Source organism: Metopolophium dirhodum, chromosome 2, assembly GCF_019925205.1.
Source record: "Metopolophium dirhodum isolate CAU chromosome 2, ASM1992520v1, whole genome shotgun sequence".
Lineage (NCBI taxonomy): Eukaryota > Metazoa > Arthropoda > Insecta > Hemiptera > Aphididae > Metopolophium > Metopolophium dirhodum.
In genome coordinates this window covers 15,568,401-15,592,715 of record NC_083561.1, presented here as the reverse complement: position 1 = coordinate 15,592,715, position 24,315 = coordinate 15,568,401, and the positions used below count along the sequence as shown (strand labels likewise).

The 24,315-nt window shown below is 27.6% G+C and overlaps 1 protein-coding gene across 4 annotated transcripts in view; it reads right to left on the bottom strand.

Annotated features, from left to right (window-relative positions):
• LOC132938607 (G protein-activated inward rectifier potassium channel 3-like) overlaps positions 1–24,315 on the bottom strand; it is a 31,586-nt gene that overhangs the window by 5,805 nt on the left and 1,466 nt on the right. Inside the window, exons 1-3 of one of the 4 annotated variants that reach the window (XM_061005532.1) lie at positions 13,635–13,824; positions 13,235–13,276; positions 1,048–1,162 (exon numbers count right to left, since the gene is read on the bottom strand). In XM_061005532.1, the coding sequence (XP_060861515.1) occupies positions 1,048–1,162; positions 13,235–13,276; positions 13,635–13,648 (171 nt within the window). In that variant the 5' untranslated portion in view covers positions 13,649–13,824. Of the gene's footprint in view, positions 1–1,047; positions 1,163–13,166; positions 13,186–13,234; positions 13,277–13,634; positions 13,825–24,315 lie in introns of those variants that run through there. The other 3 variants (XM_061005530.1, XM_061005533.1, XM_061005531.1) reach the window with 3 other exon arrangements.

Below are 24,315 nucleotides of genomic sequence, written 5' to 3'. Positions count from 1 at the left end.
TCATTTCCACAACTTTCGCAAGTTTCGTGTAGTTTGTCTATGCACTTATGAAGGCATGTATATAGGCGTTTACATAAAATAATATTTATGTTTAATGTTAAATGAACTATTTTAACGTTTTTTTGATAAAAGAAAATAATAAATAATAGTAATAGGCAATATATATGTACCATTATATTATACAATATAGGTACCTAATATGATTTATTATTACAGTTCATTATGTATTAGGGTTCAGAATTGATAATGAATCAAGTGAATGCGTTTTTGTTTTTTGATAGTGATTACTGATTTAGATCAATGTTGAACATATATTTTATATATAATCGAAGTCACATATTTCATACGTACTCACTGCTCAGTGTAATATGGAATTAAAAATTCAATTTGTTTGTTATATACTATAGATTAATGCATATTAAATATAATAAAATTATTAGATATAACAAACGGAGTGATGTAAAATTGTTGAACATTTTTTTAACAAATCAACAGGTTACTATAGCACAATTTCAATTGGAGACACGTTTTTAATATATAAACTATAATTATATAGTAACACATTTTACTAGCATTATTTTATTTGGAACACAAATATAAATAAGAAAAATGTAATTAAAAAATACAACAGGTATTAATAATTATGCACCTTTATACTATAAATTACATACCTATCACATTAATTACCTATTTATTATTTTTTCTAACCAAATTAATTAGCATATTATAATGCAATGTATATTTTACTTGGTATTTTTAATTATTTACGTAAATGTTTACACCTTTAACTATATTGGTTATAAAAAATATGTATATCATTGGTAAGTAAAGTTCTATGGTGCAAGTGTACAATGATTTCAAATTAAATTTGTTCTAAATTAGAATTGAAAATTATGTTTCAAATTTCTTTACTAGAAAAACGTTTAGATAAATTTACTAAAACGAATGATGTGATATATAAACCAATATTATCTACCTTTACTCTATAGGCTATATTCTATAATAATAAAGTTATTAAATTGTATTTAAAATTTAAAAATTATTCACCTGTAAATATTTTCTTCTTCTTTTAGCTACTTTTCCTTGAACAACATTACATTCACCGTGTTTGAATACTACTCTTCTGTACTGCCTTCTAGAGCTGAATCTTGGTTGTCTGTACCTGTCAATACCAAAAATATGTTTTATTAAAATTACAATTTAATCGAACACATAGACCACTTTATTAAAGACTATAGAATATTACAACGAAATAGTTAATAGACGCTCAAAAATAATATTATTTAAACTTAAATATCATACTACCCATTGGATCTTTATTAAATTACCTTTAAAACTATTATTCAACAAGTCAATACTTTATTCAACGACTGCTTTATAGTTTGTTATATTATTATGAAGCTTAATTAAAAAAAAAGTTTAAATACAAATATATTATTATTTTTTATTAATCAGATGTTTTCGCTACCTTTCTCATACAAGAAGACGTTAACAAGCGCGTTAATAACTATTATTTATTTAGGTGATATTCTTTTTGAGATAAGGTAAACTAAATTATGAACATTATAATTAACTTTTTGACAAAGTAAACAATACACATTTTTAATGTTTTTATTGAAACCGATATAATTTAATAAAGAACATAATATACATAAATTTTATTGGTAATTTGCCCACGTTATGAACAACATTTTCCCACGTTTTCAATAGTTTATATACAAACTAATAATCCAGTTCCATAAAATATTAATTTGTCCTCCCACGGTCCGTTCAAATGAAATCATATGTTAATCATTTATGAGACTTCACAAGGACATTGACAAAACTGTCACTTTTATTTTATCTGAGTTCTTATTTTTTTACATAAGATGAGAGTAAGTATATTTTTAAATATGTTTAAAAGGTTGCGTGTAATGAAAACATACTAAATTGCTTTACAATTTTAAATGAACCGAGACAGTTACATTATATTTATTTGAGTAAGACCCAACGAACTCATTATGTCATGAGTAAAAAATGAAAATGTTAAATTTCTGGTGAAGTAATTTACCTTATCTTAACATATTGCGTAAGTACAAAGTAAGAGTGTTTTGGGTATTAAATACAAAATACCTATCGGTATACTTTTGTTGCTCTATTATTTATAACAAGTTAAAATAAAGTTAATTATTATAAAATATTAAATAACGCACATTTCACTTTAATTTTTAATCATCCGATTTAGTCGCAATATTGTCACATTGAACATTTTTTTTTCATGAAATTTATTTGCAGACATTTTGTTTTATAGATACATTTTAAATTATAAATAATTGTTTAAAATATTATTTAAATTATAATCTGTATTCTATAAAACAATCGTTATAGTTTGTTTATATTTTTGAACGAATAATTCAATTTATTGTATATAAGTCATATTTTTAATCATCCTCACACTCTTATATACTAATAAATAAAATGATAACAATAATATTTGATGAATAAGCTAAATTATGTAATATTAACAGACATAATATAAATAAATAAGGAAACTATCGATGAATGACGCATTAATGACCGTTGCATGGGTTTGATAATTTCCATTTTTTGAAATATCTCTTATTTTTTTCCTCATTGCGAAAATGTATTACTTTTAGTGGCTTAAACGGGTTAAAGTCATTTTTTAATAATGTAACAGCTTTTACATTTTTACATTAATACAAAAATTGATAATTTATTTTGTGTAATATTAATCTTGTCGATTTAAATATAATACTATGCACGAACATGATCGCATTTATCATTTAGAATAAAAGTATGGTTTTTCAATATTATGTACCTATTATAATATTTTATGGTAACATATAATATGTATACTATCAAAATATTGCACGAAATAGGTTAAAAATTATGAATTGGTACGCTTACACACATTTTGCATAGTCAAAAAACCATTTAATTTAATATTAAATAAACATGTACAGTGTATTCTATACTTCTATATACTTGTATGTATATATACGGTTTACCTAGATAATCTATAGAACTTAAAATATTAAATTATGTGATGTTTGTATGTACCTAGCTAAACACACATTTATTTTAACATACATGATACTTAATGTATATTTTTTTAGGCAATAACAAAGTTAATGTAAAACATTTTTAGAAGCATAGGTCTTTGAATAAATTCTAATACATTTTATTACCTCTTACGTCATTGGTGCTTAGGTATATTATAATTTATAAATAATACATTTAAGAAGCTACCACACCAAAAGTGTTAAACCCTGTCCCTCTGTCACGAAACAAAACAAAACCAATTCCATTCAATCTTTTTAAAATAATTTTAAATTGATTTCATAAATAATATAAAGTCTAAAATAAATATTGGAAAAGTCCATGGAAAAAATAGGCAAGAATAACAAACCCATGTGTTAATTATTCTATAGACTAAATTCTATGTTTTAATAGAACTTGGAAAACGTTTTACTGTGCGCACGATATCGGATATGTATATATTATAGTTCATTTGTTGGTCAAATATTGTAATTATAATCACTTTACAATTATTTTATTTTTAAATACATACATAATCGATTAATTTATTATATTTAGTGTTATTTTAATAAATAAATAAGGATTTTATTCTCGAAGACGATTAGACGCGATTATGTAATGATCGCAATATCATAAGATTTGTAAAAGATATTATAACATTTTCTACAGAATACCTACATTTACAAATTTCTATTTAATACTTATCTGATGTTACATATAGTTTTATTTTTTCATTTAATGAAAATATTCTAAAAATAACATTAATTAAATATTAAATCTAAGTTAAACTACCCATGACACGTCTGTATAATTCTTTAAATTAAAATTATGCTAGGTACCTATATCAGTAGACGCTAATTTCGTAGATTATTCCCTTATGATAAAACGAGCTATTTATAAAATAACAAATAAATACCTAGTACTTACTATAGTACTATATAATATATTTATAACATGTTTTGTATAATGTATTATACTATTATGTATGTATGCGATATGCGATATGTCACAATGCTATCCATCAATAAGTGGAAAGTATTCAATTCATTCACAAACATAAATTTTCACGTCACGGAAATTACAGAAACGATCACCATACGAAATGTGTTTAACCTAATGTAAATTTAGAACTATATAATATTATATTAATTTGAAAACTTTTCAAGAAGAATAGAAAGTTCTGTTCTAGTTTGGGTCAGATACTGTCTCACCAATATGTGAAATTTATACCAATGGAATTTTAATAATCGTGGTCTGGTCTGTTATTTTATTGCCTATATAGGAATATTACTAACCTACATCATAACCTAATTGGACGGCAACAAAGTGTTTCTTTTTTATATGCTTTTGTTTAAAAAATACTATAGGTAATATTAAAATAAAATGTAAAGTGCAATAATATACTGACTGCTTATAGTGAAATATATACAAGATATCTTTAGGAGCTAGGAGCTTACAGGTCAAAAGTGTAAAATAAATAATTTTTAAATTAATAAAAAGTAATCTAAGTTAATCCATCACAACAATCCATTAATAAAACTCCTATCTTCTTTTACAATCCCTGATAAACCCCAGAGACGTCTTAAACGATCATGGCCTCCTAATTTAATCTGTCAGGTGACACTACTGAGTGCCCTCCCTTATCAGTTATCTGTCAGTCTCGCTATGTAAATATCTTAAATCAAAATTACTTATTGTATAGATTGTAATTAAATATTTTTAATAAAAAAAAAAATTAGTATAAAGTATAATAATTAATTGACAGTTGTATACATCATGTAGTACATAATGAGTATAAAAAATATTTTAAAAATATAGTATACTTTTGCATTTAAAACATTTAAATAATTTGTGTACTCGCTTATACTTAGGAGAATTAAAAGTATTTATTAACCATCGTACATTTTTACTAGTAATCACTATTAATTATATTATAAAAAAAAAACTTATGGACGTTATTAAAAGTAACTGTTATCTATTTCATTGCAATTAAAAGTCCATACATTTTAATACAATATTATCTATTCGTGTTAAATACTTAAAATGTATATCACATTTTCTCGCAATGATTCAATAGGAAATTATTTTATTACTCGGTATTTCTCTAAAATGTATTGACTTTCCAGTGTATCACTCGTTACTCATCCGGTATTCCCAGTAGATCAGATGAGAATGCTTTTAACTGAATAATATCATACTGCTCGTGTTGACGAGATTTAAAATTGTTGAAACTATGTATAAAATATATAAATTGTAGTGATATATTATAGTTACGGCTTGTAACTTATAAACTATAAATTATAGGTGCTAGAAAAAAATATTTTTATAAAAAACGAAGTGAAAGGGCATACTTAATCTTATCACAATGTCGAAGGTAGGCATATGATTATAATATGAAACTGTAGCGAGTTCGCCCATTAAACATGGTATGATGGAGTAATTAAACGGGAATTCAAAAAAATAAAATATATTTCGTTAAAATTTCAAAATGTTACATCAACGAATCGTAAATTTTTATTGAAAAATCGAATGCTGATAATATTATAATATACCAATTTGAATTTCGTAGATATTATATTCGTCAGTATAAAACATAAAATTATACCTATCGACTATCACCTATGTAGTGTTTCAAAACCATTCGTAGTCTGCACGTTATCCGTTGGACACGTGAATCTTTTGCGTGTGTCTACGTGTCTACATGCGGTCAATCAGACGTCGTTGGCGTGTCGTGGTCTTCAAAAGTCCAGCGTACAATACATAAATACAAATAAATATATTAAAAATGTACAATGTAGCCATTAACATACTATGGTCGTATGGATGGTCAATATATTATTATAACGGAAGAAAAATTGTAACACGTTTATTAATTATTATGCTCGTTGACTCGAATATAGGGTTGAACCTCTTTATATAATCGATTGCGTTGATAGTGTGATATTATCTTGTGTAATATCATGTTCAATATTGATTTCAAGAGTGGCAGTGTTTAAAAAAAGGTTATTATATTTTCCAAATACCGCGAAAATGTCCACGATATACCATTAGATAAGATACCTGCTGCACTAGCCCTATATAGTATATAGAAGCCATCATAGTCGTCCCGACGAAAGGAGCAACTTTTATTTTATATCGAAACTCGCGTTCATCACCATGTTTTGTACGTCACCGCGGTGTACGTAATAATTACAAATTATGAAAAACGATAAATTCGAGTTGTGAGTGCACAATATAATATATGCGATGCACGCGCATTTTTCACGAGACGTTCTGCAGTCTGCACACATCGTAATAATAATAATGTGCACACATATTGCAATTACACATATTCGCATAAACGTCAGGCGTTTTTTCTTATTTATTTTGTCTCGCACCGACTTAAATAGTAATAATAATAATAATAATAATAATAATAATAATATGCAAGGAGCACATCAAAGGGGGGTCGACCTAGTTCACGTTCAACACTCGATTTATGATTAACCTACAATCCGATATAGGCCCACTGTACACTGTTATACTGCAGCAGCAGTCGCTTCGTTATATAGCACCGCGCCGGTTGCCAAATTGTTATAATTTCGAGACTCTTGGCTTTCGGAAACGGGACAAACGAGACAGCCTGTGACGCACGCAATGTCGCGCATATCCTGGACGGCGGCCAGAGGACTCTGTGCGACTACTTCTCTCGCCCAACAACACCTCCCCTCTCCCTCGGCCGACAAAACACCCCTCCTCCGACACTATATACAACCACACACACACACACACTCCGTTCTCACCCACTGCACGCGCTTATAATATGTATATTGCACGATGCGGCATAGACCTATACTGTACACATGCACACAATGTGTCACGCGTATAAATCCACAATAATAATATACAATATATTATTATAATAGTGTTGTACGGAGTGATCCGTTAAGCTGTCTAGAATCGATTTTATTCTATGAAGCGATTGTATTTATTTGTTTATTATGTGAGAATAACGCCGAAGAAGGCAACCAGTACAGTAAAAAAACACTAAAATTTATAACATTGAAAAAAAATTTTAAAAAAATTACAAATTTTACCTTATATCAACAAAAAAATGTGTGACCTTAACTTGGTTTCAGAATCATAGAAAAATCAAAATATTTTTTAACTTGTCGCAAGAGATCTATTAGTTGGTGACTTTAGCCCATAAGTACCGCTACAAAAATGTGAAGGTATATATAGAACAATGTAAGAGAACGTAGGGAACACTTTGGAACATTAATTGGTATAAGCCCTAAGGCTTCAGAGCAAACTCTATTTTAATTTTACCATTCAAAAGATTATAAGTCCATAACACATAAATTGCCTTTCTTAACTCTAAATTGGCCAATTCAAATTCGATAGCATATTAACGTCGAAGCTATCATAAGAATTCCGACCTGCCAAATTTCCGTTTTAGAACACGGCGTATAAGACATATCTTAAAGTGCTCAACTTTCTGATAAGGGTTTCAAATCATGGACCCGTATTCTAATTTGGACCTTACTATAGATAAGGACTTTAATACAGAACTTAAAGGCACAATGGATCGTTAGATTCCAAATAATTCATCATTATGAATCTCCTAGCTTGTAGAGCCTTGAAGTCACTTATTATATATTGATTAACAAAAGATACCAATACAACTGAAAAACTGCAGTATCAGTGTATCACTAGATTCTCAACTCATGAAACAACCATTCAGAACTAATCACCAATTTTATATTTAAAAACCTCACAAGTTCGTCATAGTGAGTGAAAGATATTTGCGTTATGCATTGTAGTGAAAAGAAAATACATTGTCATATTATTATACTGTTGAATAAGATTGAAGTACTTATTTAAACAAAACTATGCAATATATAATATGCAATTTGATGAAAAACTTATTATTTTTTACTATAAGTCTAAAATTATTTTTTTAAACAACCCGCGTTCTTGATATCAGAAGACTTACTTACAGAAGAAGGTGACTTGTGTAAATATGCCGGACAAATATAGTTTTCTTTTTTGTTATGATAATATACCTAATATTATAATATATATTGCATAGCTTAACTCTTAAACGAGTGAAGTATAAAACGGTAAGTGCAGGTATACCCGCAGTAAAATGTGTGGTTAGTTAATCTGAACTTCAAATGCTATTTTGAATAAAAAAAAACTATTCGATATTTAAACATCAATATTTTTAGAAATGTAGGTTGGTACAGGTATATATATATCTACTGTTCTACTGCAGTTTCCGTTTCATAAATACTTATAATATACAATTATTAATCTTTCAAAGTCACTGAGAGAATTAGTGACAGTCAGTCAAATGGACCACTCTGTATGAATATATATATATATTATAGTATACTCGTGCAAGACGCAAATAAAAATATATATTTCGGGCACGAAACGTAATCGGGAAACGTCCGCGGCGCCCGTCTACTGCAGCTACAGCCGGACCAATGATCGTCTGTTCCATCGCGCGGGCGTCCGCGGAACCTCGAAAACAGTAGAAAAAAAATTCTATAAAACCCACCTTTGACAGATGACGAATATCAAATGAATTTCGTGTTTTCGTTACATAATATAATATTATGTAGGTATACCATGATAATATATAATACCTGGTGTTGGGAGTATTACGCTTACCGTTAAAAAAACGTTTGGTACATTTTTTTAAAAATTTTTTTGGTATGTATGATGTTTTTGTTTCAATGATATTTTATAATTTTTTGCATCAGTGGATGACCATAGTGCACCAATGAAAAGCAATATTATGTTGCTATTATAAAATATATATTAATACAAGCGTAATATTATTCTATTATTTTTATTTTAAGTAGCTAGATAATATTATTTGGAATGTTACAGTGTTACACGTTCACCTGCAGTACCTCTACTCGTGAACCAAATATTTAAATAATCAAATAATCACCTCTCGATTACCCCGTTCACCACATCACTGATTGCGCACATGAAAACAATTGCAATTAGGGGTTACTCGATTTTGTAAACAGTACCGAGTAAAAAAAATATCGGTACAATTTACCCATCTCTAAGGTTATAAGGTTAATAATAGTGTATGACTAAATTATTGAGATTTTATAAGAATGTGGTCGTTGTATTAACCGTCACTGCGGCGTCCATATAGGTCAGGGGACGCCAACCAATCGATGGCGATAGACTGATCGATATTTAGAGAAATATTGGTTGATCTAATTAAAAATTAATTTTACCAATATCTGTTGATCACGTTCGTAATCTTATGAAGTTTAACACTTGAATAACACACATTTACGCTATATTATATGCAAAGTAAAGTAGGTATATATTTTATTAGTGAAGGAAACCATATGCGATTTTCCGATGGAGAATGAATAACGATAGATGAACATTATCATACAATTTATTATTATGCTGCATGTTATAGGTAATATAATGAATAGTATACCCGAACAAACAGTGGTAGATCACCAGATACTTAAACATTTTTATTGTGGCTCACGTGTTGGAAAAGGTTGGAGACCACTGATATAAGTTACGGAACATGCCTATGACTACGTCCCTTCGGCACGTGGTCGGATTTTTTTCGTTTTCCCATTTATCGGTTACCTGTTTTTCGCGGGCGTATACCACTCTATTCATTAGTTCATTTCACACTAGAAATCTTATTTATTTGTGTTGTATACAATATAATAATATACCGACCACATACGCATAATATAATAATATTATAAAGGGTCATCGTCAAAACTCAAAATCGACTGCAGTGTAACATTACCCGATTACCGCGAGACCCCCCCCCCCCCATGATCAGAACATATATGTATGCCTGTAGATATATAATTTATGTACTATATGTTTCAGATTTCCACAAAATATGTAGTCTGTTCTATTTCATGTTTAATATATTATTTAAATGACTACAATGGAAAATGTGTAATCATGGTGCATGGTATTATATTTAAGTTAAAAACTTAAGCACCCCCAAAAAAAGATTCATGGCTACGTGCCTACGTGTCTATCGGTTTCGTTACGCAAAATTTGATCGCGTCCTGCGATGTATAGAATTATTGTAAATTGTATTATCATAATACGTAGATATTGACATCGCTTTAGAAAGTTAATCAAGAAAAATAAATAAATAATTTGACACTCACATTTTATTAAGTATTATAATATATATAATATAAACCCTATTAATTAACTATCACATTTATTTTAAATTAAACTAAAATAGTTAATATTTTAATATTTTACGTACCTATGTTTAAAATACAAAAATATATATTTTAATATGAACTTTGGCGGCCTTTTCTAATATCACAGAAAATAGAACAATGCAAACCTAGTCACGTTTCACTAGATTAGGTTGTGCATAATATTGCAACAATGTAATTTTATATTATTGTAATTTCTAATCATTCTAGGCCGTTTAAATATTAACAAATAATCATTGATCCCTCGAACAGAACTGTTTACCTACCTGTAGACTATTATAGTACCTACAACTGAGTAGGTATTATTTTATGAGGTACAGTATATCGGTTTTGACTTTTGAATACTAACTTATCGAATATCATTGTACAATTTTAATATTATTATTATATTCACTTTGTTTGTATTAATAGTAACATACCTACTCAAACGAACTGCGGTGTCTTGGCAAAGCTACAGTGCAGATTTTGAACGAATTATAATATGTTCTATACAGTATATTTTGATCAAAATTTGAATTTAATGTCCCGATTTAAAATGGAAATTGTGTACCTAGTAATAGTTTTACAATGTTGAACGTTATGTACTATGCAGTTTTCATTATAAGAGATTATTTTCAGATAAAAACTGTTTAGGTACCTACGACACAAATCGCATTTTTAGAGAAGGTATTATATTATTTATATATTTTATATAGATATAAATCAAAGTGCCTACAAATAAATATTTAAAATAAAGTACATATCCTGTCCAATGAGTTATAACTTGTAATAATACTAAAGTTTACTTTTCAAGTTTGTCTAATGCGCCATATCAATTTGTAGCACACATTTGTATAAATTGCACACTTGTATACAATTGTACCTACCTATTGTGATATTGTACGCATGTACTTATTGTTAAAGCTACAGATATATAATTATTGTAGGTATAGAATTTAATATTTTATAACCACGTTTTAATTTTAATATATATTGTAATTTTATTATAATTTATCATTAAAATTAATCATTACAATTAATATATTATATTAATTGAACAATAATGAAGAAACCTTACATTTATCAACTGACGATTACATTAATTTTAAATTTCTTTTTATTATCATGATATTAATTTTTAACGATCAATAATTTTGCATCACCTACTAAGAAATTATTATGATTTATGAACATAAATACAACATGATTAAAATCCAATAAAAAGGGTAATATGTAATAATATTATATTGCATTTTCCTCTCCTCTTTAAACTTTGTTCAATTGAACGCCAATGCCAAGGTCAACAAAATTTTATCACGCACATCTGCGTATGAGCATTTATGTTCTGCACCGTATATGCATATGAATTTGAGTTTAAGAGAAAAAGATCATTAATAATAGTCATCAATAATTTTATTAACGTTTCGCAATACAATGTTTATAATACTTAATATAGAAATTAAATTTTATATATTACAGCAGTATAGGTAGAGGTACATAAACGTCATAAATACCTACATTATATAATTGCCTTTCTTTAAACAAATAATTTAAATGATTGTTTATTAAACTCCAAATCACATTTTATGGATAAAATTGTATGCTATGATGGTTTTTGTAAACAGGTAATTTTATTACCAGAAAAAAAAATGTAGCAAAAAATCATGAACGATACATCGATATAAAGTTATATTAGATCGAATATTAAATATTATAATTATGGTACAAACAATAACATCTTCCATCGGAATAATAACAAAAATTTGAAACTAAAAAAGTTGTACAAAATATTATTATTTATCAATAACTCAAAATGTCTATCCATTTTACTTTAAATTGTCAACATTTTATTAAACGCATATTTTTTTAAAATTTAAAATCTACTAAAAAGTTTAGTATTTGTGAAAACTTCATTGATATGAGGTTTATAATTAGAACATATATGTGTATACACTATAGGCTTAAGAAATACATTGAGCCACTCCTATAAGATTAGCACCGTGGAATCATAACACATAGGTATAGAAAGTACTTATAGAAGTACTTATCGCGCAAATGGCATTGCAAATTAATAACTATTTCGACGCTGAAATAGATTGGCAAAAAAAATACTTCATTATTTAATAGTAATATTCCAATATTTTAAAAATATAATGTGTAAATAATTACGCAGTTAATGGTTTCAAAATAAAATCCAAAAATCCAATCAAATATGTATACAGTTTTATATATTACTATAAATCTATTCCAATTGATATACATGTACTTAAATGTATATCACAAAATTTACAAAAATAATAAAACAACTACAAAATGTTATAGAACAAATAATAATAAATAGGTAGTAAATTAGTATCAAAAAAAGGTACATAAAATACCTATAAAAAAATTATTGATACGATAAAATATAGGTACACAATAGAATATAAAAAATAGATAAGTGATAACATGCGAATGCGAATATTGGTCAATAAGTAGTACAAATTTCATGACTCAAATAACGTACCTACCTAGTCTACAAACAAGTGGTATTATTTTTAAGTTGTCAAATGGCTTGCATCAGTAAGTATAAATATTTTGTAATTAATGCCTTTTACCTACAAATCGTTTATTTTTTTGATTTATTACATTTTTTGTGAAATTGTCACTTGCTTTACAAATAAAAATTTTAATTTAATTTTAAATTTGAGTTAATTAACCATAACCTTAAATATGGCAAACCTACAATAGTGTTTACAACGTATCATTAATGAGCTAAAATTTGTCACTACAAGTGTAATTTATGCATTATCAAATGTTAAAGCTTTTAAAAAAATATAGCAATTGCAAATGAGCTTGCATATTCTGTAACTCCAACAGCAGAAAAGTTAAAATAAGACATATTTATAGGCAACAAGAAAATACGCCAGTCGTACCTACATAATTTATAATTTTCAAGCATAAGACAATACAGACAAAATGCGCAAAACAATTGAAAGCGGACTCACATTGGTTGAGATTGTCCATTACACTTGACGTGATCCACATTTCTGAAACCAGAAAATAATGACTTTTAAACAAACATTTATATGGTCTTAATGATAATTCCTGTAATTTTTTTATTGCAACCACTCAAAAATTAAGTACAGTTTTTAAATATATATTTATTACAATGTGTTCTAATAGCTAGTAAGTATTATAATGAACTATTTTACGACGAGTGCATACTACACAAAACACCGTGGATTAGTGTAGGTGCTTCAACAAGTAATCATCTTATAGAGAACATAAAATTGACGGACAGTTCAAATTTTTGCTAGAAAAAATGTTGAATTTTTGTTTTATATTCGCGTTTATAAAATATTATATTGAAATAATTAAAACAAAAAATACGTGTTTTAAACTCACCGAGTCCCATCCATGTCTCAAGAAATTTCATTTACCATTTTTTTCAACATCAATCATTAGACTGGGCACTAGACACTAATTAACTGTAATTAACTGTAGGTACCTATGCATAAATTAACGATGGAACACAATATATATGTGGCGAAATCGACGGAAGAACTGATACTGAATGAACAATATTTCTTTGTACAAACATTTGTAAATACGGACTTGGTTATCTGTAATAAGTTTCTACAAACAAGACCAAGGACCTTTTGTTAAATATAAATATATACCTTTTGGCTATTAGGTTATATAGCCAAGTAATTCAATGATAATATTCAACGTATGTAGAAAAATATTTTCTTTTACTCGAGATAATAGATAATTAATTAAAATAAAAAACAACATAGCTACTAAAAAAAAATGTATAACCAACAAAAAAACAAGTTGATTATAAAAACGTAATTTGTAAAATAATTGTACCGAATTAAAAATATATTTTACTCGCCAACCTATTTTAATCTTACCGATGTGCGTGCTAGAACCGAAACTTACAATCAAGTCGATGTAAGGAAAACAAGAACAATTTGAGTGATTACTGCGATTACTATTTTGTATCGTATTCAATTGAATAATTTTATTTTTGGCACGAATCGCTGTGATGTATTGTGACTTGTATACAAGTATAAGACATAAGTACCTACAGTGAATGGATAATGATTTAAAAGAATATTAAAGTTCGACTGACTGAACATTATTTTGGCAGCACAAGTAGGTATTTCTTAAATCTTAACTACCAATTATATTTGCCGCAGGTTCCTATACTGAACCAAAATTCTGCGAAAAGCATTAAAAAAAATCTTCGAAATTCAAATACTTTTTGACCAATATTTAAAATTTTTAAATACTTAAAAAATACTTTTTGTTTGTATTTTTATTCTAGAATCCTAAATACTTTTATCATTGTAGTAGTCTACTCCAAATTCCAACTACCAATATTTCGGAATAGAAAATTTTAAATTTTATTTATATAATATTATTTTATAATTGTTCTAACTTTAGTGAGTTTATAACTAATATTTCGCCAAAATACAAGCAGATAACAGAATTACTGATCACTGAAACCCCCGTCAGCTCCTCACTCACATTACCATGGCATACGAGACACTGACCAGTGACCACCACTGGTTAGATAGGCTTTTATCTTGAATCTTTAAATAGTCTTTCTTCTTATTTGAGAGGACTCTACACCCACATGTGTTGTTTCCGTCTTACCAATTTAAAACATATAGCAAAAACTGTTTTGGCATGGGAAAGAACCGAGAAGGCTACAGTTATAACCAAGAAACGACCTTTTCACCACATAAAAAGGAGTACTTTGGCTGTGCAATATCGTTTTTATTTTTTCAATATCGGAACTTCAAAGAAAGTTATTAAAGTTTAAAAAAACACAAACAATAATGGACTTTGAAGCAATGAGAATTATTTTTGTATGTGATATCAAAAAAATAAAAATGATATTACACAGCTTAAGTTCTCCTTTTTATGTGGTGAAAATTTCGTTTCTTATTTATGACTGTAGCTTTCTCGGTTCTTTACCGTGCAAAACAGTTTTTGCTATATTGTACATTTGTAAGACGGAGACAGCACATTATAGGGTGTAGCGTCCTCTTAATGGGGACGGAGTGGCCGAGCGGACTACGGCGTCGGCTGTAATGCGCACCATCGCCGGTTCGAATCCCAGCCATGGGTAGCATCGCTCTCTGGGCAGGCAACTGTCTAGTCGGTGAGACCGCCATCCCCCAACCAGGCATGGCAGAAACCTACAGGTGCCCAAAAATAAATTCTGCCAAACAGGCGTCCGAAAAAAAAAAATGGGTGGTAGTATAGTTAACAACTTTAAGATAAGATTTATGTTATTGAACTTAAAAAAAAGTATTTGTTTAAGTATCTTGAATATTTTCAAAAGGTATTTGTATTTTTATTTAAACACTTTTAAAAGATAGTATTCTAAATATATTTGAAAAGTATTCTTAACAAGACTGTAATATTTATAAATATTATATGAATTACTTAGGTAGTACACTAGTACCTTTAATATATATACCATTATACCTACACGCTATATAATTGTATAGGTACTATGTTTGACATTCGTCGCGAATGCGCATGGTTAGAACACTGGATGCACATTGTAATAATAATTGTACGTATCCTCTTTGATTATCACACTGGATGTAAAAAACAAAAAAAAAACCAGAAGAAAAAATATCCATAATTGCACATTACAAATCACAAGGAATTCATCATCAAATATTCAAATACCTGTATTATATATACTTAGGTATATAATATATATGTTAATATTAAATATAATATTAGGTACCTTACGGATTACATAACAAGTAACAAACGCCTCTTTTATAATGATTATAAACAAAATAGCTATTCTTGTATATGTATAGATTCCTCAGATACTCTCGTTTTTCCTGGGTTGGATTATTTAAATACGTATACATAATTATAATGATAGTGTTCAACTGTTTTTATATTATAGATACAGGGTGATTAACCAAGCACGATCAACCCTATTTTATCATTTATATATTGTGCATAGGAAAGTTCTATTTTTTTTTCAATTTAACATTTTATACAAAAGACCATTTTTCAAATACTTAGATTTTTTTATGACATTTAAGAATGCATACTTCTTTTTTTCAAATGAGAACATTCCTTTTTACTAAGAATAATTGTTAAGCAGATGTAATTTTTTTCATTGAAAATGTACGTTAATCGAAATGCAATTGAGTAGTTTCTGAGCTTATACAATGTCCATTTACTAATAATAATAGTCGATGATAATATGTTTAGAAAATATAGGGACTATTATGATTTGAAAATTCAAAATTATAGTCATCAATATTAATCTATTTGCATTTTATTATTTATAAACATTGTCTAACGAATATAATTATTTTACGTATGTAATATGTATAGGTACCAGACTAAAATGTAAAATATATGTATCCGGTAGATAAATCTAGTTATATTTTATGCATAACTATAGCTATTAGCCCCCATTATTATATAAGCTTATAAACCTATTATTGTGGACTATTATCCTTGATACATAAAAATTTATACTCGTTTGAATTTGTATTTTGATACATAAAATACATTTTGATGTACCTATCAAATAAATAAACTATGGATTCAACAATTTACAACAATGGATGAGTGTTGTTATATCGCCACACGATAATCCTTAAAAATCATAAACAATCTATGTGTAAATGAATATATTATGGTTTTTAACTTTTTCTATTATTTATAAGGTTACTCACTAAAAATTAAATAAATGTGAATTTAAATTCATGGATTATGCCATTATTAAAGGATAAACTGAGGGTGAGCTTGCTTGGCAAATCACCCTGTATAAACAATCTAACTGCAGCGGGCACGGCAATGATTGAAAGTGACACGCACGCCGTAACACGACGTAGGTATTTAAAATAAAATAAACTCGTGATTGATCGTATAAATACATTATTTCAATTTTTTTTTTATGTTCCTTAATCGTTGCTGTTGTGTGACTTGACGGCAAACCTATAATCATTATCCGCGATTGCTCGTTGTATTCAGTTTAATATAAACAATACGCACGTATTAAGTATAATATTAACTAACAAGTAGTAGGTGCCTATAGGCTATATTGCTATAATACCCGTTTACCATAAATTATAGTATCGTCTGTCGACGATTAGGCAAGAAAAAAACAAAATACTTACGTAACACATAATTATTGTAGCCCTATTTTCGTTTGTTATAAGATATTACAGAATACAGATCGACGCGTACCTACTACCTATATGTATGATGTATCATTATAGGCGTGCGCATGGGTAGGGCTGATTGGGCTTTAGCCCCACCTGAGATTTTTTTGCGTGGGTGGGTTGGTCTCTATTATGAATATATGACTAAAAGTAGGTATAGCCCTTTTAGTTTTTAAACTTTGTGTTTACCCGAGGGAGACTATACAGGGAGACTCATTTAAAACTGAACACTCATTATTTCAAAAAGTGTAATTGTTTTTGAAAATATTTTTTTTACGTAGTTTCAAGTCGTTTACAAAACAACTTTGTTATTAAAAAATTCTATTTTTAAATATTTTTAATTCTTCTAATTTTTTAAATTTTTTTTTTATGACAACATAGAGTTTTAATTTCATATTCCAAAGCAGGATATTTTTCTACGTTTTTCGATACATAAAAATCAAATTTATTGTGAGTATTTAATTATGCGTTATAAGTATTTAATGTTTAGATTAGCGGAGTTGAGTGGTACGGGGTTACTCTGCGAAATTTATGTCCACTACTCCGCTCATCTAAACTGTAATTATTTATATCTCATATACTAATAGACCTAAAGTCGATTCCCCATGAATAATTTATAATAATGTTAGTTGACAATTTTTAATATTATATATTATATTTTGAACGTTTTTGAATAAATTGTTTTATTAGATTATATTTGGTTAAAATTTTAAATCAATATTGATGAATTTTGTATGTATGAAATAATGAAAACTGATTATTTACATTTTCCAGTCACCAACAAAAGGGTAACTTAAAAGTTTGTAGTGAAAATTTGTTTCTTGTGTGACCATGACAACTTGTCATTGACAAGGGGGTGGGTGATGAGATTGAATTTAGCCATACAGACCAGTGGGCCATGGCCCAACAAATTTTATTTGGGAGGGTAAAAATAATTTTAGAGCAGGTGAATAAATAAGTATAATATTTTGGTGCAGTGGCGTAGCCAGGAATTTTGTAGAGGAGGGGGGGCTAAGTATACAAATACAATATGTATTTTATTAACACTTTTTATTTTTTTATTAATCTTGATAAAATTCTAAGGTCAACACGGTCAATGAGAGGGAAGCTATAGCCCCCTTAGCCACCCCTGGCTACGCCACTGTTTTGGTGTACTTAATTTTACAAATTCAAAATAATTTCTTAGGTAATTGAAAAATAATATAGCATTAAAAATAAATAATAAATAATTTGGTATTTAAAAAATATACATTTAATAAAGAATATTAAAGTTATAATTGTAATAGAATGGAAATTAATAATTTTATCTATCTATACGCCATATTAATGCCAGCATCGTTAAAAAACGTTTAATGAATGCCCTCGCCACGTAGCTAACCTATAGCCTAATATTATTTTGTTTTTTAAATTTTGTGATTCCGGAAAACCTCACACGTTTTCAAAAGCCTACGAGGAGCCATTTCTTTTTTTCTTAGCAACCTACGTATAATTTACATCTGACAATTATTATATAGTATAAAAGTTGATCGTATATTTTGTATTTTTGTAACATACCTATATAGTATATACCTATATAATTGTTGTAATTCTGCAGCTGAAATTACACTATAATGATGGTGGGTGGCACATTGGTGGGCCACTGAACTGGATTTAATTTTTTTGATGGAGACCTGCACAAAACGTTCTAATTTGTCATATTTAAAAAGTCAATGACAATATTATAGCAACTCACTATAAACTACATGTCAATCTGTCAAACTTTACCATATAATTACAATCAATTGTAATAACATTTTTAACAAAATATCGATCTTATAATTGGCGCATTATTGCTTAATACTGGAAAGTTGTATACTTATTTCAGCACTTGACTTATCGAATAGAAAATTAACTATGCGTAGCAATGGCGAATGGGTTTTGTGCGATCATTACGTGGGGCGATCGTTTTGACACAAATTACTCATTAGTGTGATACGTTTGTCACAAGGAATATACATGTAATAATAATATGACGTATGGTAATTTTATTATAACTCTGCAGTCTGTAATGTAACGACTAATAGAGCGAGGAAACAACTGCAGCAGTCGTTAAAAAATGTAAATAAAAAACAAACTTATGCGTTTGAAAACAAAACCGAAACCATGCAATGGGTCGTATAGACAAGAGAACGAAATTACTAATTAGAAATCGTAAACTGGTAGGTATATAATAATTATTATCACATTATCAACTGTCATATTTTATTCATGTACGTGGAAAATCGGTATATGAAACGTATACTTAAATATTTTCAGTGACCGGATTATCAATAGTATATTATGCATACCTAATAAAATGTAGACAATGGTGATAAAAAAATCTATTTTTTCGTAGCTCAGATTAAATATATAATTGGCACTATATACATATTGACCGCCAATACAATAGGTAGTCCAATAGTTGATTATTTTTTATTAACCACAAAGCGCTATCGGAAAGAGCAAAGTCTACAATAACATATTATTATAATATAATAGGTACCTATGTTATATTGTAATATATTCAATCGTATTTGCCATCACATATTGTAATAAGTAAATATACGTATGAATATTAAATTATTTAATTGTTTAAAAATATGTTATTTGAGATTGACGTCTTTTCTCGTTCTATTAATTATGAGGTGTATGAGTATGACCTTTTGCGGTTTGTTTGGTAACGAGGAAGTGTTGATCTGCAAATTCACTGTGCAACCAGTTGCATGTTTAGGTATTTGTCATGGGGGCGGGGGGGGGGGGGGGGGATATGATTTTATCCAGTAGCCCCGCTTTTAAAAGTAGAGGCTACATATTAGGACTCCGAAAAATGTTGCATATTATATACAGCCTATAGGGGGGATTGATCCCCTTGACTATCCCTCTGTAAATATGCCACTGTGTGCAACATACACTTACGTTTTTAGACTGCAACTGACATTATAGCAATCAGTTATTAGCACGATAAATAAAAGCAATATATTTTTGAACCCAAACGCACAGTTATTGTTGTAGGTACATCATAAAAGAGTCGAAATTCAAATTCAAATACATTCAAATTTTCGGTAACATTTCTATAATCTTGTAAAATAAATAGAACTTATCGATTTGAAAGCATATACTAATAAATACTAAACATTTTATACGTTAGGTACCTAACTATTACAATGTCTAGACTACACACAACAGTATATACTATGTCTAGTAACTGTATCTCTTTCCGATAAATCATGTTTTTCGTTTAATCAAGTAAGTAGATTCTAAATATAAACTATAAGGTTAGCTAGTAGGTTAGAAATCTTAAATGACAGTTTTAAATTTAAGGTTACCTACTTTTATTCTTGATGTTATCCAACGAAAAATCATATAATTTTTTTTTTACAATATTATAATAATTTTAATGTTTTTAATACTTAGACTTCAACAGTTAAACTAATTTATGAATTGTTTTATACCTAAATTTATTATTTTTGAAACTTGATCAAGTTATTATTACACAATTAAACTTTTAAGTTGTACATTTTTTATTTCCGTATAGTATTTTGTGAAAAAAATATAATAAACGATTTCTTATTTTCTACAATGAGGGAGGACAAATATTTTAGTTCAATAATATTATTGTTATATTATTATTTATTACCTAGCAATATGTACGAGTATAAAAAGATGTTTACCGACATCAAATATCAATAATTAATAACCCTAATCATTATTCATTAGGCACTGTAATTGAAACCAAATTATGTAAGTACTTTCTATTATCTAATGAATTCGATATAGTCCTCATGAAATAAAAGGATGATAAAAAGGTATTCATTATTTAAAGAAGTAATTAAATTGAAACTTAATGACTACTATAGTAATTATTTTTTCATTTTACAATTTAAAATAATTTGCAGCTATAATTTCTTAAAATTACCCGTTTATAAAGCCAATGTGAACAATATACGAATGTAGTTCTTACTTATAGTTAATTAATTGTAAGTTTGTTAAATTTTTAAGGGTTTATAATAATATTCTGAAATCTTATATTTACAAATTTGTCAGTGTTGTCAGTATATAGTCAGTGTAAATTATTGCGTGTTTTTTTTTCCTATTTAAATATCATGCGTACTATACCTACCTAATTTATAAAAGCCGTGATAACTAATAATATTATTTTATTCTTTTTGTTAACTAATAGCAGCATTAGATAACTTATAACTTACGTTTTAAATTTAAGGATCCGATCTAACGTTCGACCTACCGAAAAACGGAGATGTATCGCCGCATGTAACATAATCATTTATAATTGTGTAACCTAATAAAGAACTATTGTTTGAGGACATCGTTATGATGTATATCAAATTATGTATCCGACATAATATTCTATTTATGCCTGAGTCCCACAATTATTAGATACCTATATAGTATATAATACTACATATCATATATATATGGTACCCATTCGGTTAGTTATACTATATAATTCACGCGTGTCGTGATTTTCATTTATTACTTATTAAAATGTGTTTTACAGTATACGTTTATGTATTTATAGAGACATTATTCGTATTATATAGTAAATTAGTTTATAATAAAAAAAGAGATGTCATGATACATGGTTTGCTCCAAAATAAAAGACCACGGTTAAGATAATTGTGGTGTGGAATTATAAGTTATAACCTAAATGTGAAACAACTAGGAATAGTAAAAAAAAAAGAATTAAATAAAAATGATATACAGTTAGGTATGAAAATAATTTAATAATATGGTACAACACGGCTTGGATAAAGAATTTTGAAGTATTGTTGGATACAATTTAAATAAAACATGAACGTATAATAGGTATATTATAATAAAATTTGAGAAGTTATTATTTTATTACATAAGTACCTACAATCATAAATAAAGTGATAATTTTAAAAACAGAAGTCTTTTGTTGGTGTTTTAAAAAAAGACAAATATTTAAAAAAATTTAAGTACTTATAATAACATGCATTTTTGGTAAACATTGTATTTTTGAAAATAATAAAATAAAATGTTATTATTTTGTATATGATTGTGATAATTAATATATTTTTTTTTGTTTCAGAATATTATAAAACAAAAAATATAAGTTAACTTGACATGTAATATAATAAAAAAATAAAAAAATCACCATGAACATGCAAAAAAAAATTAATATACCTATACATAAACGTAATAATTACACAAAATTATTTATTCCAAAAATTCAAAAATATATAGGATTATATATAATGAGTGTTCTGCTTAAGATAATCACTTTTTATATCAACCACATACTATAGAAGATTGTATTATGTGTACATTTTTGTGTCAATTTTATTATTTCTCCAAGCAAAAAATTAATGTTTTTAACTGAAAACCGCGTATAGGCACTAACATGTGTCAATGACCTGTAAAATCAAGAAACGCGTTATGTAAAATTCATATATTTTACACATCATTAATGTCACTGAAATTTATACTTTGGACGTTTTCAAAAAAAAATAAAGATAAAAAGTAGGTAGGTACATATAAAAAAAAACAATGAAGTCTTTACTACAGGTTCATGTATACCTATTATATAAATTGTACGTTGTCTGAAAAACGAATTTAAAATTTAATGAGTTTACTACTAATAAATAATAATAATAATAAAAAAACAATACACAATAAATCAACGTCACAACGGAATTCGTAATATTCACCTTATAGACATAATGTTATTATACCCTAGGTCGTCCAGAAGTCAATTATTATTATGAAACACGGAAGATGATTCTTTCAAATTCAATAAAAAATTAATTCGAATCTAAAATTACTTTCTTCATCTGCAGTACATAATATGTTTAAATTGTAACGGTAAAGAAATGATTAGCATTGTGGTCCCTGTAAAAAAAAAAGAGCTATTCAAAGGAAACCCCGCTGTACTATGAACACGGAAAATCTGTACTTAAATTTTTAAACGTAGAAAGGTACTTAGGTACTATAAACATAAAAATTGCACACGTATCATTTTGTATATTCAAATTAAATCAAAATGTTAAGTGAACAATATTCTAGCTGATGGATTGAATACAATTATGGTACCATTTATTATTAGTTATCGGTTATTAAATTGATTTAAAACGATTTTATATAATATTTCCATGGTTCATATAATGTATTATAGGTTGTATTATTGGCTGTTGACAATTTGTTTGATTTTAAATATAACTACAAGCTACAACTAACCTGTAAACCGAGTACCGATAGTTTGTAACTGAAGCACATATTATTGTTGGCTTACAAAATAATACACTTCTCTAGTTGAGGATCAATAAAATATCTTAAATTATATAAACCATTACAGTATAGGTGTTATTTGATAATATAAAAAAAGGGGAGAGCGTTAGATTCATTGTAATGCAACACTATCACTGTCATCGTGTTTTAGTAAATTACATCACACACCATAGTGACGGTTAGACAAGTTTCCGGTTTTACAATCTGCATGATTTAACTATCAAATCGCAATTCACTTGACGCAAATCAATCACTATAATATAATACATCTATCATCACAATTTTGCAGTATGGCAAAAAAAATATATCGCTCGAGGATTTATGAAATGCATATAATATTAATAAGTATTAATTATTATAAACGATATACTGTTCAAAATATGTAACACCGAAATTGTTTTACAGCTATATGCGCCAGCTTTAAAACTAACCACTATCGTTTTTTTGCACCATTACACAATGTTTCGTAGATTAAATAAATATTTATTCATTATTTAAATTTTTATGTATTAATGTTAGGTATTTTATTAGACAGTATTACTGTATAAAAGAAAATAAGTAATACAAAGACGAGTAATATA